The sequence below is a fragment of the Eutrigla gurnardus genome (assembly GCF_963514095.1).
Source record: "Eutrigla gurnardus genome assembly, chromosome: 5".
Taxonomy (NCBI): Eukaryota; Metazoa; Chordata; class Actinopteri; order Perciformes; family Triglidae; genus Eutrigla; species Eutrigla gurnardus.
Window position 1 is genome coordinate 21,743,117 of NC_139919.1, and position 18,094 is coordinate 21,761,210.

General features: G+C 43.9%; 1 protein-coding gene across 1 annotated transcript in view; it reads left to right on the forward strand.

The window, feature by feature from the left end:
• The first annotated feature begins 13,329 nt into the window (after window positions 1-13,329).
• trpc7b (transient receptor potential cation channel, subfamily C, member 7b) overlaps window positions 13,330-18,094 on the forward strand; it is a 41,717-nt gene continuing 36,952 nt past the window's right edge. Inside the window, exon 1 of the mRNA XM_084009216.1 lies at window positions 13,330-14,054. Within this exon, the coding sequence (XP_083865342.1) occupies window positions 13,567-14,054 (488 nt within the window). The 5' untranslated portion in view covers window positions 13,330-13,566. The remainder of the gene's footprint in view (window positions 14,055-18,094) is intronic.

Sequence of the window (18,094 nt, forward strand, 5' to 3'; positions counted from 1 at the left end):
TCATGAAACGTGAGCAGAAAGAATTTGTGTGTAAACCGTTCTCAATCTCGTCCTGCCCCCGACTGCTAGAGCTTGTTTAAATAAGGTTTGGCACGTAAATGTCTATCGTTATCAGACACTGCAACGTTAATGCGCTCTGTTATTCTCACAGATGGCTTTAAAATCCACTGTCTTGCTGTCCTGCTGTATTCCAGGAGACGCTGAGTCACTTTGGGTAGTTCCCAGTGTTCAAGTAGACATAAGAGACAATTCATTATTTATTTTTTTACAATATTTGTGATTCTCAAGAATTCAAGACAGATCCAATAAGCGTAGCTTCACACATGCTTCCCTCTGGCCTCGGGTTGAGATCTTTAAAGATAATGATCTGTTGATGCTCCTAGATTTGGTGCTTTTATATCTCTCAGAGTTTTTGATGCAACTTTAAATTACGTTGAATTCATTTCTGTGTGGTTCAGAGTGAGAAATGAGATGCAGAGGATCCCTATGTGGGCCCGAGGCTGGAGCACTGAGCAATATAACGTGTGAGCTTGACTAAAAGAAGACAAATGAGGAAGCGGGAGAGGAGATTAGTTTCCAGCTCGGCAGGGGCAGCCCAAGTTAATTAAACTTTGCGTCTTGTTTAACACAGTTTAAATAATTTATTAAGCCTATTAGAGAGCGAAAGGGGACGAAGGAGGAGGGCTGGAGGAGAAAGCTCCTCTTTCATTTTATCAACCTGGGAGTCATTTGTTTTATTTTCATTGCCTCCAATCGAGAGCAAAGCCTGTAAATGTAACGAGGAACAAGTGAGTGATCCTCTGAACTCCTAGCCAAGTTTAATATCTCGCTTTAGGGTGGCGTACGATCGATTTTTAATTCTTTGTACAGTATTTGGAACATAACTTTGACAACAAAATGAGCCACAGTCTGTGAAAGCAGTATTTCAACGTGCAAGTTCAAATAAGGCTCAATTATTAATGGGTGAATACATTTTTTTTGGCCTCTTCTCAAAAGACAGCCTACATGCCTGTGTGTGTGTGTGTGTGTGTGTGTGTGTGTGTGTGTGTGTGTGTGTGTGTGTGTGTGTGTCTGTGTGTGTTAATTAACTCCTTTCACCTCCTGTCTCCCTCTGACACAGCGTTGCTTCCTGACTGCCTACTTAGAGGTGAAAAATGTAATTTGAATGTCAAACTGCTGTTTGTCATCTCCCTAGAGGAATTATACAACATATTCATGTGAGTTTAGAGAACGGGGCTTTGTTTTGGTGCAATTACTTTTTCTGCTTCATGAGAAAATAATTGCAACCTTTTAATTGATGTGAGCCCTTGAGTGTTGTTGATTATATTTTAGATGCTGCATGATTTAGTGCGTGTGTGTGCACGTGTGTGTTTGTGTGAAGCCTGATAACTCCAGGTTGAATGGCAGCCATGTTTCCTGGAAATATGCTGACACCCTGGTGATGTTGAATAGAGTAGTGACAATAATTAGACTGGCAATAACCGACAAATATACGGCTCAGCTCTCCAAGCGGGCTACAGCCGCCTTTCGTCCTTCCTCAGTTTAATTTGCAAATGAGGTGAAGTGTCACTGAGAGATAAGAGAGAGAGACAGAAGGATGCATAAAGTAGCAGATAGACAGGCACCGTGAGAGACACAGCGCTGCGCTGCGATAGATAAGCCAGGCAATTCTTTGGCAGCTCTTCATATCTCCTCTTCTGCTTGAATGTGGGGACAGAGTAACCTTTTTAGGAGCAGCCCCTCCCCTCGCCTCTCCTCCCCTCCTCTCCTCCTTCCCCCCTCCTTCTCCATCTTTATTTCCAGCCTCCAATTTAAACTTGAATACTGAATCTTGAGACACGCTTGAGACGGGGGTTGGACTTTAATCCTCAGACCCTGGGTCCCGCTTCCCGATGCTATTCCCAATCAGCTTTTTCTTTCTCGCACTGAATCTATTAACGTCTCAAAACCAAATCACTAATTATGAGTGAAGTGATCTCATTGTCGGAGACCTCGGGGAGGTGAGGGGTGGCGGCAGGGTGACGGAGAGAGATGAGAAGATGAGTTTTTTTGTAACGGAGTGATTTTTCTGCCACGAGTGGCAGCTTGCTCCTTCCCTGTTGCCGTAGAGGACGATACAATTGAGTGGAGGCAGCGGATGAACTGAGAAAAGTAAATTGGGTGTGATTTCATCTGGGAAAACACCTCTCTGCTTTCATTACCGCTGAATGCAATCTTTGGTTAGGAGATTAACGATATCAGTGTAATCAATATGGCTGTGACTCTCATTTCTCTGTTTTCTATGCCTCAGTGCACAGGAGAGTCATGGCCTAAGGCGTTCTGTTTTTGGGTTGTCCATCTGTCCATCTGTACGTGTGTCTGTACATTCATCCAGTTGTACCATTTTCTGGAACTTGATATTTCTGGGACGCCAATCTTTGGCACCAATATCCACTTGGACTCGATGCTGAACTGATTACATCTGGGCTCGGCAACCTGAGGCACAAGGTTTTTTTTTTTTTTTTGGAGATGTTGAAGTTCCCTCTCATCTGCATGCCAAATGAGCTCTTTCGCTGGCAGGCTCATGGGGCTTGTTATTGACAATCGTTTGATTGATTTTTTTTCTCTCCCCCATCCACATTCCACAAACACCCGCCCTGATCCGCCTCTGATTAGCTATTACTCGTTGCCTCTTTTGCAGAATTAGTCACGTTTATTGACGATGGGCTAATGATTTCAACTCAGATGTTTTTGATGCATCCTCAAATCAAAAAGGTCGCCAACCCCTGGATTCAAATTTGGTGGTCAAAGGTCACTGTAACTTCACAAAACCCTCTGCAGGTATAAAATAATGAATTGATGACATTTTGGACAGGCACAGATGTAAACCTGACTGATTGTTTGAGGCATGCAACCGTATTCTATCGTTTTCCAATACTCCCTTTCTTCCCATACTTCTGCTTCAACTGACTCTGACTCAGCCGACAGACTCCTGCAGATCACAGTGTGTGTTGCGTGCTGCAAGAAGTAAGTCTCCCATTCTTAACTTATTTTCTTACTTTCTCTCCCTCCCAGCCTGCCCTCTGTCTTGTGTCAGAGCATATCTAAACCTTCACATCTCATCTATATTTTACACAACACTCTACCTTTGTCCACTGCTGTCTTTTCACTCTCTCAACTCCCTCGTTTCAGGCCGGGCACATTGAGCAGAATGAGGAGGACGGGGAGAAAGGACAGACATTGTGCCTTGGGAATGTGGTGGACGGCGGGTGCTTGCAGCACAATGGGAGTTGGAGAAAGAGGGAGGCATGAAAGCTAAATGTGCCCAGCCCATGTGAATGTAATGATAAGTCCTACTCCAGTCAGTGGATGAACACCTGAGCTCCACTGCTTTCCTAATTGGCTGTTTGCGAGGGGAAACACATTCACGTCTCATTCTTTCTTCCTCTCTGGGAATATTAAGGAGAAGAAAACAATGTGAATGTTTCACATTTTCAGCATTTTTTCAGAAACATCATTCATGAATTCTTCAAGTTCACTTTTTTTTTCAGGACTGATCCAACCTGAGCATCTCTGCTGACCGTGTAACATCCAATTCCCACACACCGAAGCTGCCTGCTGTGAGCGAATGAATGCAGCTGAAAGTGGAAATGTTGAGTTCGATCATGCCATTGGAGTTTGCATGTTCTCCCCGTGTGAGCGTGGGTTCTATCTGGGTTCCTGGACACCTGTCTTAACCCACCCTGCCTTCAGCCCCCCCCTACATGTAATGATGGATTGATGGTTCAGTCGCTGACCTTCTCTAAGGTTGGTACCGGTTCCCTTATTGGATGGCTAAACAAATGCATTATCACCTGACTTAACATTGTTTGTTGTTGTTTTTTTCCCCAGGTTTTCATCTGACAGACACAATCTGTGAGACGGTGGTAAAGCCTAGCTTTTGCTCCACTGGTACCTAGAACTACAGTCCGCCCTGTTTAACGAGCAGGAACCTTGACAGAGCGGTAAGTCGGCAGGGTAAACGATGCTTACATTTTATGGGGGATGCATGCGTTGAACACAGCGTGCTCTCCCTGCCTCAGGAAGAGGAGTCTTCATCATTATCTCTCGTGCTGTGATGCACTGTGTCATAAAAATAAGACAAGTACAGGCTACAGTCTCCTCCTGTCACTCTCTCTCTCTCTCTCTCTCTCTCTCTCTCTCTCTCTCTCTCTCTCTCTATATATATATATATATATATATATATATATATATATATATATATATAGCATTGGGGCAGAGCAATGAAGTCCTGCTTGCATCAGCTGATTGTCATCAGCTGCCTCATTCATACTTTGCCATCTGTGACTCAAACATCAGCATTTATTCATCAGATTGGTTTGAGAGCTCACTCAAAAGGCAGCAGCCTAGTTCTGCCAAATATAACTATATGAATGTACTGATTACTTTTAACTCTTGTGTTAGTACTCTTGTGTTTTTTTTTATCAGGATATATAAATCAAGTATCCATCTATCCATCCTTTAAAAAGTATCTTCCAAAAACTGACTGAGCTACGATATAATAAAGAAATTGTTATAACATCATAAATTCTAATTCCCAACCCATCAAACAAACATCAGGCTTGGATGCAGTTATATTTTTGCACTCATGTACAGATTATTATATTAGAGTTGGCAGACAAGTATGTGATCTTTAGCAAAGCTCCCTCAAGAATCCAAGCATACCGAAGGATTCTGCTGGGAGCTCTAAATCCCCCGTCGTATTCATCTGGTAAACACATGAATCTATGCAGGATTCTGAGAAATGCATGATATCATATCATAAACCAGACAAATACAGAGGTGTTTAAACAAAATAACAGGATAAAAAACAAACGAGAGGATTCCCACTGCAGAATAGCGTGAACCTTGAAGTAAATACTGTAGCGTTGATTCATTTTTCCTATTCAGCTAATAGCAGGTGCTGACGTGGCACATATATAATCGGATGCCGGCGAGCTGAGGAAGCATCGCTGCGACTGCCGGCCCGTGACCTCATGCGTGCAGAGCATCGGTGATGTGCTGGTTGTGTTGTAGGAGGTGTGAGGAGCGATAACTGCTCGTGTGGCAGTCGTGGGGGGAAGTGGATATGGTTTCTTGCTCCCTTCGTCTTCCCAGATTCAAGAATCAGTTATTGATCATGCAGTTAATGCTAAACTTGTAGCACACAGAAATGTGTTTGTGATATAATGTGCTCAGTGGTCTCGGTAATTTTGTATATCATTTCATTACCAAGCAGTCCATCACTCTCTTCCATTAAATGCTCAAGGCTACATGCCGGTATTTCTCTGCATTTAAATGCCCCGGGGGGAAAACTAGACAACTCGTTTCAATTTCACTGCAAGTTAGTTTCTCACTGTGGCAGGTAGCAGTTGAGTACCGGCTGATGCGGGTGTGTGTGTATGTGAAACCTTTATTAAACGATGGCATTAATAATGGGCTCTCCTAGCCTCCTAGACTCTTGTCGCGGCCTTGTCTTGGTAAGTTCATTAAATGTGTTGTGTGGTTGCATTTGAATCCGTATGCACTTTAGATTGAAGCCTCTTTATAGAATGAAATGATTTGATTGTGTGTTTGGTACGACTTTTCAGTGGACGCCTTGAGCGAACCATTGACATGCCTGATAGGATGAGCCTGCTTTCTATGCTATTTCTATTCCAAGTCAGCACAGATGCAGCATATAAATATGCTAATTTCACGTAGAGTCAACTTGCAGTCTTTGTAGTAAATCATTCAGGTTGTAGATGGGGTGGAAAAGCTTTTAGAAATCAAGAATTAAGTCATAAGAGTTAAATTTTTCATAAAAAAAAATGAACTTATCTCATTTTTGTTGAATGATTGCTTTTCATAAGATGCAATTTTGCCAAAGATATTGTTCCACTCAACCAGCAAGCGAGCTGGGGACTATAAGAAGGGATGCTCAGTGCAATTTCCTGAAAATATGTGTTGTTTGCTGAAGCCCTTTGAGGCGGTGGCCAGAATATGTAAGTAAATATCAACGAGGAGAGGGCGGGCAAACACCTAAGCTGATTGTTTCCTCTTCTTTCATGGAGCAGCATTTAACCTCAGGGCAAGTTGGGTGTAAAAAACCTGCAACTTGTCAGCAGCATTTCATCACGACTAAGAAATGTGCTTTTGCTCACAGCGAGGGACATGGCTACGTCAGCTGTTATCTCATTGGTTGCACTTTGAAAGGTCAGCAGCCACCAAGGTCAAAGTTGAAATTATTTGAATTTAAACTCTGACAAAGCTCCTCCAGAGCCACAGAAGGCGTTCACAGTTGTTGTAATCATGACAGGTAAACTGCTATTCATGTATCAGTGGAGGGAATTCTGGCATACATTGTTTTATCTATTAAAGTGTGAAAAACAGAGAAAACTGTATGTTTTCTGACTTGAAAATGTCAAACATGAGGTGTATTTTTCATATTCCTTATTCATCAATCAAACTGATTTCCGGGGGCTGGCTGTTGTCTCTTCCAACACCACGATCTGTCACGGAAAACGCACTCGCTCCGAACTCCGCGAGCTTGTGTCACTTTCATTTATTCCGTCGGCATGTTGTGAGAAAGGAAAATGGAGCCCAGCCGCTTCATTCTCTCAGCACCTATTTTCAATTTACAGCTTGTATTTCCCACAGCTGTCAAGGCTGGGCGAGACTGAGATGGGGGGGTTTCGGCAAAGAAACCTGAGGTGTAACGAGCCAGTTGTACAGCTTGGGTGGGTTCACCACGAGGGACGGATGTATTGTGGAGTCTTTATATTGTGAGGAGACACTGAACCTTAGTGTGGTCTGCTGAAGTGATACCTGAAATTACCTTCTGGGATGATTTACTCGCCCGTGTGAGCTTGGAAGTTGGCTGTAAAAAGTTTCCATATAGTGATAAAGTACATTTTAATGCATTTTTAACCCTTAAAGTTCACATCCCCAGTCATATTCTGCACCTATTATGACAGCTGGGATCGGCTCCAGCCCCACTGCAGCCCTGAATACAGGATAAGCATTAGATAATGGATGGATGGAAGATTTGTACAGTTCACACTGAGCAATGACAATCTTATTTTGCAGTTTCCCTTCACACGGTGACCTCAAATAGAAAATATGATGGTAAAGAGTACAAATACGTACTATAAACGAAATAAAGACCTCCATCAGTCATCCGACTGACACTTTTAGCGATGAGGGAAAGTGGAGCCAAAGTCCTCTGCAGCTCAGCTCTGTCACGTTGTAAGATTTCCCACTTTGTATTGGTGCAATGAAATGCAGAGGATTTGGTTTAAAACCCCCACGAACCTAAACAGCTCTCAAATATTCCGTTTCACTCTGGAATTGTCGTGTATGAGAGGCAAAGACGCTCTAACTTCCGTTTCCCCGGGGACTTGGATGTGTTTCTGGCGACATATACATCCAGAGCTCCCAGCTGTTTGGAGCAGCCTCGTGTCAGTGTTGATCCTCTCAGCATAAGCCACTGGTGAGGATAATTGATGGCTGGTTTTACTCCAATGATCTGCTCTGCGAGGAGGAATGAAACCGCGTTCTCCGCTTCACACGGACTGCTGCTCTCATCCCCAGAGCGCCAAAAATGTGCTGCACTCTTACGAACAGTAAATGATACGCCAGTGTGCATTTTTCTGTGGAAAGGCTGATTGTTTCAGACCCACCATTTCCAAGTGGATGTCAACACGGCGAAATGTCTCACGCAGCACATCTGAGCACATTTTCATTTAGGAATTAGTCTTTTGACCCTCGGGTGGCAGTCTCCACAGGGGGGGATTTTTTCCCCTGGTCCTTGAACTGCACATTCGATGTTTAACATTTATTTTTACCCTTGAAGTCTTCCGTCTGCTGAATTTACAAATACAACAACATACACACACAAACTGCAACGCTCAGGAGGAGAAGCCATCATTTTCCATAATGACTTAGAGTCACATGTCAAGGTGGGGATGTATTGAATCTACCGAAGCAAGGAGAGAGCAGTATGGACATTTATAATAAGAGTAAAGCTCATTAAGTTGTAGATAAATGTATATTCCTCCTGATATCCCGGGCAGTTAGTGTGGATGCTGCAGACTCACTGGGGCACCTGTGAATCTGAGAGTGTGCTTATAAGTGAATAATAAATGATAATATGGCTGTACGCTGCAGGGGGGATTTGAACAATTCCTGCTATTTTGCCTACAAGACAATTTCATACGTTAATGTAGGAATATATGCAAAGAGACATTTTCTCAGAGTATTTGTTTGCATGATTTTGGATGGTTCTGTGCGATATCTTTAACAAAAGCCGGTTGGCAGAATACCCCACTGAATGCTGCAAGCAGATGTAATCAAAGTTTTAAACACTCCAACGCCTCTCCCATTGTTCTGTACTGTTAAAATATGCATCAAGTATGTATCGGCATGAATATCTGCCTGCTTTTTCAGCCTGAGCTGTAAAGGATTTTACTGGAAAACAACAACGTGAGCATACAGAGAAAGCTGAAGAATGAATCTGTAGGGAAACATCTGCTGTCCTCAGGGGAGTGCTGCCACCATTGATCGCAGGACATGTCATCGATCAAGTGACCCATTAAATTATCATGTGGTCAATGAAGGATGGGAGTCGTTGGCTTTTGTGCCCTTACTTACACACACTGTTTAAGTCAATAGGACAGGTTGCCAGGTTGTGACCATATTTACCCTCGACAGACAGGAAAATGTACCACTTTTTAGCCCCTTCCAGTCACTCAGACACCACACTGAGTCGACAAATCCTGTTTTTTCCAACATTTTTCCCTTCAAGAAGCCACCTCCAATATCTAAATATTTATCCCCCCATGTTTGGATTAAGATTATGATGTTGAAGCCAACAATGATGGTCCAGCTGACAGAATAGTGTGGGTGTTTTGGTTCCAGGATTTAAAAACATATTTTAATACTTGAATCCAGAATAACTGATGTCTCAAACTACTGGATTTGCATAAATCTGTTTTGCAAGAACCAATGATACAACCAGTTTTTGTGAAATATGTTGTTGTTTTTTTAAAACACAGTGACTATGAATCTGAAATGATACCCTCTATAATCCTATTAAATATTTGATATGTTCTGCAGTGTGCAGAACATATAAAATATGAAAGAAGATGTGTGCCTCCAGACCGTATGGAATAGTGATTGGAGCTGGGATCAGCTGAGAGCAGCACGGCGTCTGGCAGCAAAAGAATGAATAGAAGTGTGAAAACAAGATGTCAGGAAAAAAATGACAAAATACAATGGAGGGGGGGGGGGGGGGGAAGAAGAGAATAAAGGGGAGGACAAAGGTGAAATAATAGGAGTGCAGAGGATGACCTGAAGGTCAGCACTGTAAAGAAGGTGGAGATCCAGGACAGAAAGAACAGAAAAAAAGGTGTTCCTCATGTTAGAGAATGGGACGGTTCAATGAGTGGACAGCTCCTTGTTGCTTAGAGGAAGAGACAGAATTTGCGTCTCCCTCAGCATACTATATGGAGGGGAAGAGGAAAAGATCAAGGCAGAATAAAACTCAGGAAAATCTATCCAAGATGTCTTTCAAGTGGACCAAACTCTGAGGATCTTAAAACGTTTCTTTCACCTCAATCTGAACCAAATCCTCCACCTCCTTCACCCACCCCATGATATTTTAATTTCCAATTAATATATCATGTGTTTAGGCACTTCAAAGCTAAGGTTAAGGAGTGTGGTCTTGTTTTGCTGAGGCAAACACCTGTGACATGTGGACTGTGAACCTTTATCTTCTAACTGTGTTTCCTCCAGTGTAAGTGATAGATGGCATCCCCAAACTGGCAGATCAGCTATCTGCTGTCACAAGAGGATGGAAGGCTCCCAGTAGCTAGTCCAACAGACCGACTCAGCTGACAGAGGGGTTCATCAGGGAGGTGCTGAGTTCTCTACCAGATGCTACAAGCACCCATCCAGCGATGCTAGATGTCCTCTCGTCCGGTCCTGAAGGAGAAGGTGAAGAGAATCAGAGATGGCCTCTGCTGATCTCAGTGTCTAGGCAGCTATGATTCATTTTGTATTATTATTAATCATACGTACCAGCGAGAAAGAGTACTTTCATGTTCGGGCTGCCAAAGAGGGTTGGAGTGGTGATTAATGTGATCCTACTTGATGTTTGCCCTGTTGTAAGATGTAATTCAATCAGACGTCTCCCTGCCTTTCACCTCTATCCGTCTTTTCTTTAAAGGGGAAATTCGCCCACTTTTATGTGGACGGCCAATCGGTGCTGATGGTAAATGTAGTCCACGGAAGAAATACATTACCCAGTGCACCCTATGTTGACGGAGAAAACTGATCTCTCCTGCTGCCGAACCGACAAGGACCTAGATGCATACATTTACAAAACATCAGTGAAGGAAATATACAACCATCTGAAATGACTCTCTCACACCGAACTATGACAGGCTTAATTGCCTTGTTAACTCACCGTAAAACACATGTGGCCATGTCACATGTCGTTCCACTGTTCCAACATTCAGTACATCTCGGTCAAAATGAATCCTTAACCCACAGAGCAGGATGAAGTATTCCAGCTCTTCAAGCTGTGTTCCCAAACCTCCTCTCCGCCATGCTGGCTGCATGCGGACAGCTGCTCCGCTGCAGCGGCTCTTTAGCAGACCGTTAAATTAGAGGTAGTAATTACACAGGAAAATCACCCAAAACCACCCTGCTGCTCCTGGCTGTCTTTTCCAGTTCTTCAGGGGAGGACCAGCACACCTCTGTCCCGGTGAGAAGGAAAACGTTTACACAGCTCGCTCTGTTGGGGTCGTTGACATCAAAAAAAAAAAAGACTGCCCATGCTGACATTCATTACAGCAGAATGATCCCATTTCTGTTGGCACTGGAGAGCAATTTGAGGCATCACCAGTGGGTGTTCGGGCAGCTCCCATTCTGGAGGTTCCCGCAGCACACAGCAACCAAAGCTGAGAGTGAGAGTGGCACTGTAGTTCTTCTTCATACCAAATCAGCTGGGATCAGGAAAAACATCACATTTTGCAGCTGTGCTCCAGAGACACAGAGGACATCATTAATAACTGCAGCTGTTTTTCACACAATACAGAACACCTAACTCGGAGAGATGAAGTGGAATATCGACATTTCTCTTTTAACGTGCTAGAGAATACAGCATCTTCACTGAAACACTCTGAGTGAACACAGAAGTCAATGTGATGCTCAAACCTCTACATTATTAAGAAGCTGCTGTGAAACAGTCATTTTGCACTGAATCACACTGAAATGCTGCTGCCGAATCCGTTGATTGAAACACTCTGGAATGCAGCGCCGTTAACGTCACACCCAGTGTTTTCCCAGCAGGGCTTCTGGGGATCTCTGATTTGGTTGAGGCATTTTCAACCTACATGGGGAGACTTCATAGTCCCATACTGTTTTGCCATGTTGGCACTCTTTTCCAATATATTAACATTCCTAAAGCAGTATGACTTGTTCTGCGCATCTGCAGTGGCTTATTAGTGTGAAGAGGGGAGATGAGTCTTCTGACATGAACGACTAGAGTACTACGCAATGGTGACACTTACGCACCAAGACCCAGAATATCCTGAATGTTGTAGATGGCACTTCATTACTGTGTAAGCTGTCAAAGCAGAATCGTCTGGATGCTTCTTCTTAAAGTAACGTATTGGTCCTTAGAAACTGCACAGGTACACTTCACACACTTCAAAAGCCCAATGTAACAAGTGAGTACAACACACACACACACACACACACACCCCTCTACTCAAGGTCACCGGGTTTGACTGTGTAGGGCATAAGGACATCCAGCGTCTGTGTTTAACTGGCAGCTTGCCAAGAGTGAGCCAACAGTCTCGGTGAGTGGCTTGTACCAGTTCTACAGTGTCATTAAAGTGCTTTACTCCCAGGTCTGAGCCTATGTCCAGCCACTACATGATTTTAAAAAATGGGTTCTCTCCGGGTTCTCCAGCTTCATCCCTATGGGCCAATAATCTACTTTAAATGTTGCTACATTTGCTATTTATATCTTTGTTACAATTACTTTCCTATCTACTATACATTTTTCCTGCATTAATGAGTTGTTATCCAAGCTGGGTGTCCACAGTTACGCAGGAGAGCATTGTAAAGACACTATTATCATCTTGAACGGGGCTCGATATTCTTGACATGAGCAATTTCAAGACACTGACATAAGTCAGTAGTTAGTACAGAAACGGAGAGACATTTAATTTAACAAAATGTTTGTTTTTTCTCAAAAACAATTCACAGACCTCTCTCTCCAGACAATTTTGGGAACTATCCAAATGCAAACCCCAGAGTTAAACCAGTGTGGCATGCCTGATGTGTGTTTATTATATTTGTTATGATCCATGTGCATGTGTTGGGCACATAAATACAAGGATAGATCAAAGTGATGGGGTAGGACTGGTTATTGTCTGTGTGGGCTTGCAGGAAGTCTCCATCATGACTAATGGGCCTCTGTGTCTAATTACAGGACCACACACACACACACACACACACACACGCACACACACACACACACACACGCAGACAGATAAAGTCACACATAATTTTACTCTTCATATCGAAGACAGAGCCCTTAAGAGGTTTGGTTCCAGGTTTGTCTGAGCAAGTGAGGTCTCAATGCACCGTAAGATGCTATTGAGGTTAGATTTCGACTACTTTTAGGTATTAATTGCCTGTTCTTTGAAGCGATATCATGATTATGTCAGAGCAACCTTCGACCTCCAACTCTCTGGTCCTCTCTGCCTCGGTCTCTTCCTCCCTCTCTTCTTTTAAGACATGAGATCAAAATGAATGGGTTGGTCACACTGTAAACTCTCATGCAGAGACTGTCAGAATCAGAATAAGGTTTATTGACACGTTTGAGTTCACTTACAAGGAATTTGTCTTGGTGCATACAATTAACAGAAATTAATAAATATCGAGAAATAAATTATAAGAAATAAATTAAAAATATACTACACTCATCGTGCAGTAAAATGTATACCTTGCTGGATTCTCGTGATACCATGAGATCACAGAGAATGGTGGAGTCCCATTTGACGGGACAGGTAAGTAAAGTGTTCCCTGTCTGAATAGTAGACTGCTGCATTCATGTGTAATTCCACTGCTGTAGATGTTTAAGTTGCTCATTTGAACTCCTTTATATACTGTTGGGTAGTTTAATGTACAGCCATGCATCATATTCTGAAGAACCATCATGTCTGTCCTGTGAGGACCGTGTTTGTTCTACTCGATATCAAATGTACAGTAATTATGTATAATGTTACAGGCCAATGCAATGTGAAAGTTAAGCTATGTCTGTGGTGTTGCACTTCATTTTCCTTCCATTTTGTAATAGGCTGGCTCCCTGCGCGCGCATTCCCGGTGCTCTCTAATTAGTGCGCGCACTCCCGTGTAAAGGTGGAGGCTCGGGTGGTCGCTGCCGTGCGGCTTAGCAGAAACTTGTGCGGTTCAAACTTTGACGCACACCGTTAAATGTCTGCCACGTAGCCGGTCGTCTTTGAAGTGTATGCTGCTCGAGAACTCTCCCAAATGTTTGACGAAGGAGAGGAAAGCGACGGCGGCGAGAGAGCCCGTCTCTCCGAGTCTCCCTCCCCGCCTCCGTCTGTCTGTCTTCCCCGAGGATCTCCTCCATCGCCGCGGCCCCTGGACCTCTTCTCCTCCGCCTCTCCGCTGCTGGGCGACACAGAGCCGTCCTACCTCGCCAGTCCGGAGTGTCTCCACCCGTCTCCCGGGACGCGGGGACCCGGGGACTCCACGCACTCCACCCCGCCAAAGTTGTGCCAGAGCGCCGGGGACGGCGGCTCCCCGTTCCGCTCGCAGCAGGACGTGCGGACGGACGCGGCGGCGTGCGACCGCTGCGATGACCCGCTCCCCAAGTGGAGAGGACGAGGCGGGGCGACCGCTGACCGCCTTCAGCACCGCGGACAGAGGCTCCAGCGGGCTCCGGGGGGCTCGGACCACGGGAACCACTCCGTGGAGCTCGTCGACGCCGCGTTCAACTCCGACAGCAGGCAAGCGTGAGTAATCCTGTGTGTATGCTCCCACAACTTTTTGTTCATCCGCCCCGAGACGCGATACATGAGTAGAAACCAGCACTTCCGCGGCCTTGTAGAGTCCCTGTCCATGTGTGTTAACTATGCAAAGAGGCTGAACATGGGAGAAGCTGTTCTGATTTGGGAGAATGTAATCAAAAGCAATTAATCCACCTGGGATGTCAACAAGTAGAGCTCGGTGTTGGAGAGAGGAGAGTGAAGCAGCCAGAGATTTAGTATTCATCATTCTACACAGCTTTGGATCAATGATTGACTCTCAGCTGGGTTGTAAAGGTCCTTTATGGATTACATCAATGGGACTGTACAATAGATCATTATCACTAAAAGGGAATGGCATATTTTGCTCTCATTCATAGAACTGATGCCCCTTCGTAAATGGAACATCTGCAGAATTTGCATTACATTTGTGTTAACTGAGTCGTGTGTAAAGTTTGCTGGTTTGTGGTGTTTATGAAGGGTGTGTGTGTGTGTGTGTGTGTGTGTGTGTGTGTGTGTGTGTGTGAGTTTGAATGCATTCGTGTGTCTTGGTGGGTTTTCCACTGAAGCTCATGTGACGTCCTTGAGAGAGCAGCTTAATTGGTTCTGGTGCACAAATGCATAAGTAGCACTCAATGGGGATTTGTGCATGCATTGCGTGTTAGTGTGAGAAAGAGAGACAATGGGGTATATAACCACAAATTGGCTTGCAGAGTACGTCCCCACAATGTCACTCATCACACAAAAACTTGCAGAGATTTACTTATTAAATCTTGAATGGGATCATTTTGCAAATGGCATTATGAAGGAATATGTGTTTTTGCGATTTAGCGCCCCTCTTGCACAGGTGTACAGGCCAGCTCGGTGTCTGGTGTTGTGTTGTGAAGCTCTCACCAATGGTTTAAAGCCAGGTGGAGATCCTACTATACTCATGTCCGATCTCCTTTTCTCTTCTTAACTTCATCCATTAAAGTCCTCTTTGCTTTCTTCGTCTCTGCCACCATGTCCATTAGGGGTGGGAATCTCTTGGCACCTCACGATTCGGTTCGATTACGATTCAGGTCAACGATTTGATTATAAAACTTTTTTTTGTGTACATTTCCATGCATGATTTAAAAAACACAGATTTCCAAGTTCCGCCTATTCCATAAACAATATGGAATCAATTTTTGACATTTGTGAATTGATTTTAGAATCATCCACGTCCGCATCACGATGCATCTAAGAATGGATTTTCCCCCACCCCTAATGTCCACATACTATTGCTTCTGTTAATGACACCACTACTGTTAATGCTACTACTACTATACTACTACCAACACCAAATGCAGTTGGAACTCAAGGGCCTGGGCTGCACAAGATTTCTGCCTAAAAGCCTATTAAGGTAGTTTTTTCTCGCCACTGTTGCTGTAACGCTTGCCCCTGGGTGATGTTGGGACTTTGAAATTGTATTAACTCTGAAAATCATGAGCGTATTCTAGTCCTGCTCAATGTGTTAAGTGTCCTGAGATGACTTCTGTTGTGATATGACACTATAAATAAAATGTAATTGAATTGAACTGAATAGTGAACCCTAGCTTGAATACCAAGCTAGCGTCTTCTTAATAACAATAATAGATTGTAGTGCACTCTTCATTCAGTGAATCTCAGAGTGCTTACATAATAATAAATAAAATAAGCATAAAGCATAGGCATAAAACATTGCATCATATCACAGGGGGCACAATTAAGCAGTCAAAAGCCTTTGTAAATAAAAAGGTTCAGGTCTGCTTTGAAGAGTCCAGGCTCCATACTGCCCTCAGCTGGATGGGGAGGCTGTTCCACAGCCGTGGTGCTGAGCTGAGCAGAAGAAGAGCAGAGGATTTCAAGATGATCAGGTCTTGTAGGCATGGGGGTGCATGGTCGGTGATGCATTTATGGGTGAGCAGCAGAACTTTGTAATCCGGGATGAGACTGGAAGCCAATGTAGTGAGTGGAGGATGAGGGTTGTATGTTCATATTTGTGACCTCTCATCAGGATCCTGGCAGCGCTGTTCTGAATGTATTGCAGATTTTGGATGCTCTTGCCAGGAATCCCAATGAAGAGCCCATTACAGTAATCCGGCAGTTGAGGAGATACAAGCATGGACAAGCTTCTCTGCATCTGACAAGTTTAGGGTTGGACGGGGTTTGGAAATGTCTCTGAGATGGTAGAGGACTTGCAGAGATGGTTGAAGTGGTTACTGAAGGTCAGGTGGGGATCAAACCTCACACCCAGATTGGTGACTGAGGAGGAGAAGGGGATGGCCTGGGCGTCGAAGATGAGCTGGGATATGGGTGACGACTGGACCTGATGGGGGTGCCAACAAGAAGAGCCTCGGTTTTGTCGCTGTTTAGCTGAAGGAGAAGAAGAAAAAGAAGAAGAAGAGAAGAAGTTGCTGTTCATCCATGCCTTTTTCTCCTCAAGACAGATGGTGAGACGTGACAGAGCTGCAGAGGGATCTGGGGTGATTTTGATATGGAGATATAAGAGGGAGCAGGTATGAAATAAATAGGATGGGGCCGGCAACCGACCCCTGAGGGATACCACAGGTGATAGGGAGCGGCCTGGATTTGCATCCTCCCTGTGACACATATTCCATCCTGCCAGAAAGGTAGGACTGGAGGCGGTCCAGGAGGATATTATGGTCCACAGTGTTGAATGCCGATGTCAGGTTGAGGTGAATGAGGAGTGATGGAGATCCTTCATCAGCTGCCATCAGTAGGTCATTCAATCATCACCCTGAGCAGGTCTGTCTCAGCACTATGAGCTGAGCGAAAGCCTGACTGAAATTTCTCAAACAGGTGGTTGACTGTGAGGTGCTCCTGCAGTTGAGAGGCAACTACTTTCTCCATTACCTTGTTTATGATGGAAAAAAGCTGCTTGGAATGGCCAGTGTTTTTACTGATTAGATTGGAGTAGACTTTTGAACAAGCTTCTTTCACAGCCTTGGAGAAGACACCAGCCATCTTTTTCTATGCAGCTACCTGGTGGTGTGACGTAGTGCCGTAAAATGCTTCTCCAGGGAGATCATACCCACTCACCAAGTGTGGGAATGAAAGCTGCATTCTGTACCATTCATGATGTTGAAGTTGTCATTTCAAAGTAAAAAGTTTCTTTAACTCATTCACTGTGAGATACGACTTCACAAGACCATTTGGTGTTCACACACAACTGGGACATAAATGGTCACACTTAATGGATATTCATGTAGCACTAGCGGCTAGGATATGGCTATCAGATATTAAGAATGGCAGGCCTCAGAGTTGGCTTTCATCTTCCCTGGCCTGTTCCTTTGATACACCAGTGTTACACTTAAAAGGCCAAGCATGGAAAAGAACTATGTAGCCGATCACAGACGCCTGACTGCAGTGTAAGAGAGGATGAACATGGCTGTTTCTCATTACCAGTGAAATATGGTGAGCAACTTACCTTTGATCTTAAAAATTGGCAATTTGCTGCTTGAGAGAACGTCCATGTGTGTGTTTTTGATAAAGAGAGAGAGAAAGCAGAGAGTCATTTTCATTCTGTAACTATTCCTGCTTAGTCAAATCTTGTTTTCCTCTAATTTTCCTCAAAATTAGATTTTTGAAAGTACTTCATTTTGTGCTCTTCCTTTCTGTTTCTCCGGTTCACCTGTAAATGACCTAACCTACTTCATTGCTGAACATAATGAACCCATGACCCATTAGCTCTTGCGAGAAGGTTACAGAGAGTTCATGACCGGAGAGCTCCCGGTTACTGACAAATATTTTAGGAGTGTTTATATAGTAGGCTCAAGCTGTAGTGTAAGTATTTCATATTTATTCTACCATCACCAAAGTTGATTGGTTTTTCCAACAAAATTAAAAGCACTTCCTGTGTACTCAAATCCATTGATTAGAATGAAAATGTATTAAATGTCACCTATCAGGGGGGGCATGATTTTAGCATTTTTAACCCATCATTAATCACACTTACTGTAGATTGCTGCGTATTGCCCCTATCTTCTCCGGTTGATTCCTCAACA